Source organism: Phyllopteryx taeniolatus, chromosome 19 (assembly GCF_024500385.1).
Source record: "Phyllopteryx taeniolatus isolate TA_2022b chromosome 19, UOR_Ptae_1.2, whole genome shotgun sequence".
NCBI classification, from domain to species: Eukaryota; Metazoa; Chordata; class Actinopteri; order Syngnathiformes; family Syngnathidae; genus Phyllopteryx; species Phyllopteryx taeniolatus.
Genome location: NC_084520.1, coordinates 18512586 through 18524283, shown reverse-complemented (window position 1 = coordinate 18524283; position 11698 = coordinate 18512586). Strand labels below are relative to the sequence as shown.

The following is an 11698-nucleotide window of genomic DNA, read 5'->3' as shown; positions in this document are numbered from 1 at the left end:
GGCAGGGCCGGCTCCACCAGGGGCCGCAGAGGAGGAGGCGGGCCGGGCCCAAAGGCCCCCCACCTCCTCTCTGACTCACTTGTTTGAGGTGTGGCTCCTCGCTAGCGAGTCAGGAAGGCAGAAGCGCTGCAGACAGCCAGCGGGAGCGCAGCGACATGGAGAACGCTCCGGATGAGCCCCAGCAGGAGGACGCCGTCCCCCCAGTGAACCCCGGAGGAGACCCTCAAGGAGGCCCAGAAGGAGGCCCTGAGGGACGCCCCCGAGCGGAAGAAGCTCCCGACAAGGACCTGGGTGAGGAGCAAGAAAGTGCTAGTGAAGGCGGAAAACAGGAGGACTATGCATTTATTCCATGTTCTTCCTGTCCAGCTTTAGCTCCATGTACTAGTACAAACTAGTAGAACAACTCCGTCTTATTAGTCATGTTTTTCGACTACTGTTTGCCATTTCTGTGCTCTGGTAGGACAACTTTGGCATTCGAGCACGACAACTCCGTGTTACTTAGGAGGCAAAACTGTGCACTAGTTGACATCTACACGGTACATTTACAATTTCTCTAATAGTACTCGTTGGAGCACGCAGTTGTCAACTAGTGCAGTTTTGCCTCGTTATGAACATGTAGTTGTTCTACTTGTATCCCAGAAGCCGTTTTACTAGAGAGTACAAGGAGTGTACTAGTACATGGACCTTAAGCTGGTTATCAAGGATATGGAATGCACACTTATACAACAAATATGTATTTCAATATTTTCCACTACGAGTGCAGCTTTTGGCCTACTAGTCCGGAAATCAACCGAACTAGTAAACTACTACGCTGCACGAGTAACAGTACTAGGCCCCCGCTGGTAGGCATGCATCACACACTCGTAGCCTCTTTTGAAGGCAATGCAATAAAGGGTTTCAGTTTCCTTGATGTGCAGCAGAGAGTCCGTGTACTAGTACACGCTTAGTCCTCACGAGACAAGCCAAGACAATTCAGTGCACCAGTAGAATGACTGTTACTCTTACTAGTAATGTTTTTGTCCCCACTATATGACATCACTGCACACAAGTAGGACAACTGAATGTTACTAGTGAGACACAAACATTTTGGTGCTACAAGTCGGGTCCAGGAGGCTACTAGTGCATGAGTCGTCTTACTCATGCAGTTGAGTTGAATTGGGTACTAGTTGGCCAAAGGTGACACTAGTAGTGGACACAGATGTTCTTCTAGTGTGGCCCAGTCATTCTACTAGTGCGCTGTTTTGTCTTACTGGGGAGGACAAAGAGTGTACTAGTACATGGACTTTCTGCAGGATATCAAGGGTATCCAATACTATTTGAGCGTTTATTTGCAGCGCACTAGTTTTGCTTCATTGTTCATGGCACTAGTAGGATATGGACTAACGCCGGGCGGTGTTTCCGCAGAGGCGGCGGCGCGCGACCAAGTTTCGGCCGAGGACGCGGTGGTGTGCGACTCGTGCATCGAGAGCCCGCGGTGGGCGCTCAAGTCGTGCCTGACGTGTTTGGTGTCGTACTGCGAGGCGCACTTGCGCCCTCACCTGGAAAACGCCAAGTTCCACAACCACCGGCTGGTGGAGCCGCTGCGCGACATCGAGAGGCGCACCTGCGAGATCCACAAGCGGCCTCTGGAGCTCTTCTGCGACGCCGACGCCTGCTGCCTGTGCCGGGACTGCGCGGGCGAGGAGCACCGCGGGCACAACACCGCGCGCGTCGCCGAGGCGCGCCGCCGGGTCGAGGTAGGTCGCACGCGCACGCGCGACAACGGCCACGTGCCCTCAAAAGGAAAAAAACCAAAATATCTCAACACCAAAATGTTCAACCAAACCGTATCCTGTCCTCTAACCGAGCTCCGCTAGATTAATGCTAACACATAATGTGAAATTCTATAGACAGGCTAACAGAAAGTAGCATCGAGGTAGCAGTAATGTTAACCCTTCAAACTACTGCGACTTCAACAACACGTACCAACGGAGCATACCATCGTACCCACTGGCAGATTCTCTCTGCCACATGGGAACGACGACGAACATGCCAGCTTAGTTGGGGACCTTTTCTGTCTCTTCTTCTTGCTGTTAGTTAGGCCGCATGTTTTCCAGTCGAGCGCAGTGCTGCCTGGCATGTTGTGGCTCCGCGTGGTACTGCGCTGAAGGAACACAACTCCAAATTTGCGTTTGCCCGTACAATGGGGAAAGAAATCTGCGATACGGCGAGGGCGGTCCACTGTCGTAAAAAGTTCCGCGACAAAACGCGCGTACCGACAAAGCAAACAGAATACAATAGCAAGTCTTTATTGTCATTACAAGGGGCAGAAACAACAGAAACTCCAACTTTGTGTTTGCAAAATAAAAAGCCGTGAACACTATTTAAAACGCGACACTAAAGCCAAACGACATTATGCAGCGAATAAATGAGCATGAAGGCACGGTGGAAGAAGAAGAAGAAGAAGAGAAGCTGAAAGAGAAGACAAGAAAGAACAATTTGACTTTATCTTGTTTGATTTATTGTTCAGTGGATTGACGGCGTGATTGCGTTTTTCTTTGATTGATTGTTTGATTGTTAGCTGGAGTGATTGTTGAGTGCACGGAAGCCTCCGGTAACACAACCCTGCGGCTCACACGGCGAGATCGACCTTCGGCTATTTGCGTCCCTTCGGACGCTCGCTGACCTCACGTCACCGCCAACAACACGCACGCGCGCACACACAGGGTGGCTTCAATGAGGATTGTACCTCAAATTGTGTTGAATCAAAGTCGTTTTGATTCCCACTTGACATCATCAATTCACATTGCCGCCAACGTACCATGAAGCACTGCCTAAAAACCAAAAACAAAAACCCCCCAAAAGCGACAAAACGTAAGGTACAGCTGTGTTTTGCGTTCACATTTTCCGTGTTTGCAAGTTACGAGGAGCGCAAATGTTATCAGTGGGTGTGTTGTTGGTTTTTTTAAACCGTACAATATTGTTGAGTCCAATTTTTCTGCACCAAGAGGGTTAGGGTTAGGGTTTAGGAACAAAAGGAACTTTGGTGTTTTGTTTTGTTTCGCAGTGGGCTGCAACAGACTGACAGCATTGGCTCTCATTTCAATAGGGAAAGGCTGAGAAGATTGTGCCAGTCGAGGCGTCAGGAAGGGAAGATCTGGAAAAAGAGAGCGAACAAATACATTGAGCAAGAAACATGAAGCAGACACGCCTGGGAAAATAATGCCGCCAGTTTGAGTTTGACACCCGCGTTCTCGCCGGCGTGTCAGAGAGTCGCGGGCCGGCCACAGGCGGGGAAACTCGCTGAGGAATTCTTTTTTGTGCTCCGCAGAGGGAGCTGCGGGTCAAACGCGGCGACATGACCAAGACGGCGACGGCGGCGGAGAACGCCATCGACAAGCTGCAGCTCAACGCCGTTTCCATCCAGCAGTCGGTCACCGAGGTGCGCGCCGTCATCCGGGCCCAGTTCGAGCAGCTGCGGGCGGCCGTGGAGAAGGCCGAGAGGGAGGTGGGCGACATCCTGGAGGGCGAGGAGAAGCAGGCCCTCGGGCAGGCCGAGGGCATCCGCGCCCACCTGGAGCAAAGGTGCGCCGAGCTCAAGAGGACGCAGGCGCAGGTGGACAAGATCTCGCGCCACAAGAACGACGTGGACTTCCTGCAGGTAAGCGAGAAGCTCACCATGTCGAGAAGATTTGCATTTGCAATTTAGAGACCACCGGAAAATGTTCATTGTTTACAGTCGACCGTTCCAGAGAAGTGAAATTGCTTCAAGCTGTTTGCTATTGCTCACTCCCAGTTGACGTTCGCTGTAAAACGGACAAAACGAAAATGAAACATTGCATCTTCAAAGACCAAACAAAAGTCTGCTATTGCGCTGGCGATCGGTCTGTACAAGGAGACCAGACCATCATGCTTCCATCTATAAACAGCCAAATGTTTCATTCCATTCACTCTCTCATTTCGTCGAACGCAAGTACGCTAGCCTAATGCTAGCATAGCATGCAAAACACCATAGACGAGCTAACAGAAATGAGCATTGACGTGATGGTAAAATCAAGCGCTACTTTAGCACGCACGGAGTGGAACCAACTCCTCTGACTGGAGCTGAGGCGGGGCCCTTCTCTGCCTCTTCTTCTCGCTCTTAATGACGCCGCACGTTTCCCAGTAGAGCTCAGTGCTGCCCGGCCTGTTGTGGCCCAACTCCGAAATGGGACGTGCCTGGATCTTTTGAAAACCCGCGCAAAATAATTGTCACCGTAGCAGATACACGAAGGACCAAGCGCAATTTCGCTTGGAGTCGCAATGAGAAAAACATTCAAATGAGCATTAAGTACAATCTTGAATGCGCATTTCCGCATTCCCGCAGTCGAGTTTCCACACTCAAGCACAATGTTTTTCGTCTTGATGAATTTCTTGGCCTATTTCTCTTAGGAATTTACACACGTCATCTGCATTGCGTGGGTTTCTCGAATATCCGTTCTCGTTGTCAACACCCCAAAAGAAGAAATCCAGAATTTGACCGAAGAAGAAAAACAATGTCTCTGACTCTCTATCCAGGAGTATTCCGAGTGGAAGAAGGACGCGTCTGACATTTCCTTGCCCGGCGTGTACATCGGACTGATGGATCGTCTCAACTCCGTCGGCCGCGTGATCGCCGACGCCACGCAGGAGCTGTGCGCCGCGCTGGCCACGTCCTACATGGACAAGGTCCGCGAGACCTGCAACACCGGTGAGTTTGGGCCTCGCGGGCGCAAAGACCGACAAAGCACTCCTGACGATATTAGTCGTTACTCGATGAATGGTTTCAGCTCTAGAGTCAACTACTGCATGTAGAAATCCTTGTCTAAGGTTTAGGAAGTTAGGCACGAGTCGGTGATTAGCAACGCGGCGATTATTTAGTTAGACTCCCTCGGCTTTATTGTCCATCATTCGATTCGTCGTCAAATATGTCGTCCGTGACATTCCAATCTCGACAATGTGATCCAAGAGTAGGAAACGAGTGAATGATCATTCAATCACTATTAAGGGACTTTTTGGGAACTCACTCGATCTGCGAAAGAGAAATCCTGACCTAATGATTACGGCATTGGGAATGATTCCGAATGCAATTCCCTCATTGCTGACTCGCGAATCACGACAAAGGGATATCTCGTGGAAAGGTTGTGATCCATCTCGGTCCCCGATATACAAATCCCCGTCTGGTGTTTTGGGAAGAAGCGAGTGATTCCCAACACAGCTTGAACCTCTGCAGGCGTGTTCTCACAAGTGTGGAATGTTCCGCCTGCGTGTCACGGGCGACGCTCGGTTGTCCAAAAATGTCTCGTCGCCCCGGTGAAAAAGCAGGAATGTTTCCTCGCGAGATTGCCAGCCGTCCAGGTCACGGTCATTGGCAAAGGTTGAATGGAGGTCAAGCGGAGCCGAATTTTCAGCTGCGTTCATTTTGGCCCAATCCGATGCCTCTGCAACGCCTGAAGAAGTTCTCCGTAGTACCCAAATGCTCCTTTGGCTTGTATGCATATGGGAAGCGCTTGTGGGTGCGTACGCACTTTAAAATCATGCTTTTCGATGCTAATTTGACAATTTAGCATCCATTGTGGTGCCAAATTGTACCTAAAAGCAGTCCAAGTCCAAGCCCAAGAAGCATTTGGCTACCTACGATTTAGCACCACAACGCGTCACGGAAGTACCATTTGGCACCTATTCTGCTACTACAATCCGAATGCCAACCAAGCCACCGTACCGCGTGGAACGTGGGAATGAAGAATATTATGTGACGTTACGAAAAAAACATGGCGAGAGACAAGTGCTGGACTGTTATGAGAATAAAGTTGGATGCTTTTCAGTCAATCAAAGATGTTATCTTTGCAAAAACAGAAAATATATTTTGGGGGGATAGTTGTGCTTTTAAAAGAATCAAGTTACAATATTAGGATATTAAAGTCCGAGTTTAAGAAGGAAAGGAAGACATATTTTAACAAGTGGATTTCAAAAATACTACGTGAATATTAAGCTTTGTCACCTGGAAAGGACGCCTTACTTCTCTCCAAAAATCTCACGACATTCTCTGAAAAATAGGAATCATTTGCAATCGTTTTCTTGTAGAAAAAGAAGAAAGACTTGATTGATTTGGGGATGTGATAATATGTCAGCTTTGCCAGAAGTGTCGCGGGCGGCGAAAGTGTGAGCGTGCGTGTGCGCTTGCTTTTCAGACAAGGTGGGCATCAAGACGACGGTCCAGGCCATCGTCTCGGCCGGACACGACGCCGGCGTTCCCGAGCCCGTCACGCGGGCCGACTTCCTCAAGTGTGAGTGTGCCGCAGCGAAGCACAAAGTTGGCGAACAACAACGCCAACCATGAGGCGGAAGTGCAATAAACACAAAGTGGAGAGCGAAGAAGCCAAAGACGGCTGTGTTTTTTTTTCTCTCGGCTGTCACATTTCACCACTTTTCATGTTCCACATGAGACTTGCGCTTTCTCCCATGGGGCCATTTTGACTGCGAACATCGTATATGAAATCTGCATACAGTCAGCTCGTCGTATCCTTATATATCCAGCGCCTCTGTCTTGATGGCAACGAGACGCTTCTGTAGCTCTCTACTCCTAATATTCAACATTTCAGCCAATGTGACAACAAAATGCTGTTGACAATTGTCGCTTACGCCCGTAGATGGCGCTCAGGTGAGCTTCGACGCGGACACGGCTCACGTCTTCCTGCGTCTGACCGAAGACAACCGCAAGGTGACCAACACCACGCCCTGGCAGCACTCCTACCCGGACCTCCCCGAGCGCTTCCAGGATTGGCGGCAAGTGCTGGCCGCCGAAAGTTTCTACCTGGGCCGGCATTACTTTGAGGCGGACATCGGCGGCGAGGGCACGCACGTGGGCCTCACCTACAAGAGCATCCAGCGCAAAGGCGGCGACAGCAGCAGCTGCATCACCGGCAACAACTTCTCCTGGTGCCTGCACTGGAACGGCCGGAACTTCTCCGCCTGGCACAGCGGCGTGGAGACGCCCCTCAGCGTGAGGAAGTTCACGCGTGTCGGTACGTATGGAAACACAAACACAAACACAAACACCTTGCGCCGTTGCCGCTACAGATACACAGAGATTTGATAGACGCACACGCATACATACGGTGGCCGACGGGTTAGCGCATCTGCCTCACAGTTGTGAGGTTGCGGCTTCAAATCCGGCCTCGCCTGTGCGGAGTTTGCGTGTTCTCGCCGTCGTGTCTGCGTGGGTTTTCTTCCACATCCCAGTAACAGGCGTGTGCTAGGTTGATGGAAGACTCTAAATAAAGTGCTTGTTTGTTTCATTGTGTCCTGCGGTGTGCTGGCGACCAGTTCACGCACACTGTCATGTATGCCAATCGATCTTTGAATATTTGGTTTTGTTCAGGACCAAGAAAGGCTCCATTTACTTCTTTTAGTCTTGAATTGAGATCCCACTCGTAAGGTGGACATCGAAACTATAACCTAAATGCGCCACCTTGTTTTCCGCAGGCGTGTACGTGGACTCCGCCCGAGGCCTCCTGGCCTTCTACGGCGTGGACGAAGTCATGACGCTCATCCACCGCTACGAGGCCGAGTTCCTGGAGCCGCTGTATCCCGCCTTCTGGTTGTCCAAGAAGGAGAACGTGGTGGTTCTGGTGCCGCCCGGCGAGCCCTTGCCCCTCAAGAGCCCCTCTCCTCCCGCGTCCCCTTCTAACGGCGTCCCTCTTCCGTGAAGGCGAAGCGGCGCCATTCCGTCTTCCCGGAAGCTTCCAGCCGCGTGTGACGCTTATTGTGACGGGGCGGGAAGCGTCCGTCCAGTTCTATCCTGTCGCCGCACGCCCAACGCTTTCTGCGTCTCTGCGTGGAATTGCTGCGAATGCGCATCCGTCCGCAAACCTTCAAGGACAAACAAACTCAAGAAATTAAGAACGCGTGTGCATATAAACATATATTTGTATGTCAGTGTTGACATGGCGATGAACAGAGTCAATAATTGTTTGACGTTAACATACGTGAACCTGGAATGAACTCATTAAATAGTTTACACTGCCAAATGGATCTTTATTCATTTTTAGTAAAACAGCTCTTTTTTCCAAATTTTTATGAATAAAAGAAAGATTCAGCTTCAAGATGACACAAACAACAATTATACAGCGATGACATTCTGTACTTTTAGTTTCTTGATGAACTCATTATGTTCCAGCATCTACAGAAGTCATCAAAGTCTCAGTTAATCACATATTGTATGTAAGCGAGACGTGACCAAAGACGGGCAAGGAGGCGAATATCGATTCATATTTGTGAATTCAATAACAATGTAAAAAGGTTTTTTTGTTTGTTTTTTATTTTTCATAATTAGATATTTTTTAATATATTTTTCTTTTTTTATATAATTAGAATTATTGTATATGTTTTCTTTTTAACTTATTTTGTTTTATGTTTTTTAAAATTGTTTTATTTTATTTTTTGTTATTTAATTTTATAAACATTTTCACAGTTTAAGTTCATTATCCCAATAACTTTAGCACGCAAAGGTCACGTGAGCACGCCGGTATGACAGTAATCGACATAACACTACACACGCCCCGCGCTGTAGCAGCTGGGCTATCCAACGTGCCTACGTAGCGGCCATGTTGGAGAGGTCGTCATTCCTATAGAAGGAAAAGTATGGACACTAAAATTAAGTCGTGGTAACGTGCTCATTTCTCAACCGATTTTCATTAGCACTACTGTTTTGTCAATGCCAAAGCGTACGCTATTAAGAAACGCAATTGGTAAATATAGCATAAAACTTTAATACTAATACTTTTTCATGTGAAAGGAAGTCCCAGTTCCCTTGTACCTGTACGGCGTTTTACACAACAGTATGCTTCACAACGTACCGCATTGCATTCTTGGTCTTTTGGGTTCATTGTCGTTCACACACATGGAATGCGCTGACGACTTTGCCCTCCCTAGCTTAGCGTCGCCGTCGGCATGGAACGTAACCAGGAAGTGATAGCGCGAGTCTCAACATGCAAACAGACGTAAGAAACACGTTTTGTGTTTGTTTTGAATGAAAACAGGTACAACATAAAAATAATATTTTCCCACAGTCTATTTGGTCGTCCGTCCGTTACTTGAAAGTACGTAATTCACGCGCAAGTCACGTGACGTCGTCTAGTGACGTGTCCTAATTAGCATGTAAGCAGGAAGTGTTAGCTCGACTGTCAACATGCTAACAGACGTACGTGAGCATTTAAATGTTTCCGAAGAGAGCTTGTGTGTGTTTTTAATGAAAAGCGATGGTTATAACGTTTTGAGGAGATTGACCTATTGAAGAAGCTCGTGAGCTAGCGAGCTAATGTTTATTAAACGACGCAACATAACGTTAGAAAATGTCGTGTTTTGAATTCTGCTTTCTAAAACTCGAGCTTGCATTTTTTTTCCAGAGTTAAAAAAAACAAAACAATCGTTTGGTCATTCAACTTGGATGTTTCTTGTTTGAGAAAACGGGGGGCAAAATGTAAAAATGCCTTATTTGGGCATGCAGTGAAGTTGTCATGATGTTTTTCGAGCTGATTTGTGTCTTCCTTCCTTTTTGGTCCCTCAGGAGAACAACGATGAAGATGTTTCTCTGTTTGACGCCGAGGAGGACGCCGGCCAAAGATTGCCCAAGAGGACAAACATGAAGTTAGTCACTTTGCTTGGTCGAGAAGGGATGGGGATGATGATGATGATGATGATGATGATGATGATGATGATGACGATGACGTGACGTGACGACGCTGCTGACGTTTCCAGGCATCCGGTGGCGTCCTTCTTCCACCTCTTCTTCAGGGTTTGTGCCATCTTGGTCTACTTGCTCTGCGAGAGGATCAGCAACGGGTTCATCGGTGGCATGGTGGCCATCATCCTGTTGCTCTCGTGTGACTTCTGGACTGTCAAGGTGGGGGCCCGTGTGTGCGTGTGTTTGCCCGTTTGTGTGTGTGTGTGTGTGTGAGTGAATGACGCGTCAATGGTGTGTGCGTGCGCAGAACATCACTGGCCGACTGATGGTGGCGCTGAGGTGGTGGAACCAAGTGGACGAGGATGGCCAAAGTCACTGGGTGTTCGAGTCCCGGAAGGTGACGATCGTGATTGCGAGCACGCCAAAAGGTCACGAGCGCTCTCCGGCCGCTGACGACATTTTTCCTTTTCTTCAGGGGATGAGGAAAAGGCAAAGTTCAGACTCGGAATCTCGGATCTTCTGGCTGGGTCTGATCGTATGCCCGCTGGTGTGGGTGCTCTTCGCCTTCAGCACCCTCTTTCAGTTCAACATTAAGTGGCTGGTGAGGAATGCCACGGCGGTATTACGGGGGCGTTTATTATTTTTGTGAGTCTGCGGATGGGCACGCACGGCCGCTAACTGTGCCGGACCCGGATCGGAACTATTTTTTTTAAAAAAGTATTTTGTGTTACCGTAGCGACGACACCGTTTCCCAAAAACTACGTATAAACTCCCATTGAGAATAAACGGGCTGCCCACGAGGTCCACATTCAACACTTTTCACATCATTTCCTCCTCCCCCAACATTAATTGATCGAGTCAAACGCTGCAGCTCATTCTCATTCCTAGGGCTGCAACTAACCATTACTTGAATAATCGATGAGTCTGCATAAGCGCTCTAGAAAGTGAAAGGGGTGGAAAAGGCTAAAATTAAGAAATGTTTTATTTTTACCTGTAATTACCACATTTCTTGACAGATTCAAACCATTCCAACTTCAAACTGTTCAGCTCGTTCCCATTCCAACAACTGTGCACATTTTCAAAATAAAAGCTGAAAAACGGTAATTTATTTATTTATTTATTATTTTTTTTACACACATGTACATTCTGTACTCATTTGAAACTAGACAATCCAAATACTTTCCTTCTCATTGAGAACAAAGTTTAAAATAGTTCCACAGGGCCAACGCAACTGCCCATAATGCGGCCTTCAGACTTGCAAGCGTCGGGAGGCCCGTTGGAAATTCCCGCGGGAAGTTGTTGTCGTTGCGGTGATGTAACTGATGGGAATGTGTCGGTCGTGCGTGCAGCCTGTGGTGCTGATGGGGCTGGTGCTGCAAGGAGCCAACCTCTACGGATACATCAGGTGTAAAGTGGGAGGGAAGACGGACTTCAAAAATATGGCCACAAACTACTTTGGCAGGCAGTTTCTCAAACAGGTGATTGGTTGATTTATCAATTAATTGATTTACATTTTTTTTCCCCCTTTCCTGTAACAAGTTGACCCGTGTGTTTGTTTCCACCGCAGACTCTGTCCAAAGAGGAGGAATCTTAAAAGTGTGGCGACTCTTCTGCTTCGGAGTTCATTTCCACTACAAATGCAAAACACAGTTTTGGTTTTGATTTTAATTTCTTTTTTAGTTGTTTATTTGTGTTACTTGTCTGATGAAAATATCCTTTTATTTCCTCATGACTCCAACGCTTCAGTGTGTATGATAAAGTTGTTGTGTTGTTTATCAGGACATTATTTATATAAAAACAACAACAACAGTTTTGTGCATATACCTTTCAGAACTTTATTATTTATGAAAATCGTAGTAATATGATTCAATGTCTTACATTGTGTTTACGCCGGCATTAAAAAAATACCGAGTTGTTTGCATCTACTTTTTATACATGACCATTCGCTTGAATTGGCGACCCCATGTGGAGGAGCTGCTTACTGCATGCACAGTCGGAATTGTACACGATCGTATT

General features: G+C 47.9%; 2 protein-coding genes across 5 annotated transcripts; both read left to right on the top strand.

Annotated features, from left to right (window-relative positions):
- On the top strand, window positions 1-8027 carry trim16 (tripartite motif containing 16). Of its 2 annotated transcripts, XM_061757172.1 has the most exons (7): window positions 1-291; window positions 1405-1736; window positions 3311-3640; window positions 4537-4708; window positions 6189-6284; window positions 6648-7022; window positions 7483-8027. In XM_061757172.1, exons 1-7 carry the CDS (start codon window positions 156-158, stop codon window positions 7704-7706), a joined length of 1665 nt encoding a protein of 554 aa, XP_061613156.1. In that variant the 5' UTR covers window positions 1-155; the 3' UTR covers window positions 7707-8027. The 2 variants fall into 2 exon arrangements, with proteins under 2 accessions (XP_061613156.1, XP_061613157.1); XM_061757173.1 differs by lacking the exon at window positions 6189-6284.
- Window positions 8028-8953: 926 nt separating this feature from the next.
- tvp23b (trans-golgi network vesicle protein 23 homolog B (S. cerevisiae)) lies at window positions 8954-11603 on the top strand. Of its 3 annotated transcripts, XM_061755415.1 has the most exons (7): window positions 9076-9199; window positions 9566-9645; window positions 9757-9901; window positions 9990-10079; window positions 10158-10283; window positions 11032-11160; window positions 11250-11603. In XM_061755415.1, the coding sequence occupies exons 1-7, from the start codon at window positions 9188-9190 to the stop codon at window positions 11274-11276; spliced, it is 609 nt and encodes a 202-aa protein (XP_061611399.1). In that variant the 5' UTR covers window positions 9076-9187; the 3' UTR covers window positions 11277-11603. The 3 variants fall into 3 exon arrangements, with proteins under 3 accessions (XP_061611398.1, XP_061611397.1, XP_061611399.1); XM_061755414.1 differs by lacking the exon at window positions 9076-9199 and adding an exon at window positions 8954-8999 and having other exon boundaries at window positions 9990-10283; XM_061755413.1 differs by having other exon boundaries at window positions 9071-9199; window positions 9990-10283.
- The last annotated feature ends 95 nt before the right edge of the window (window positions 11604-11698 follow it).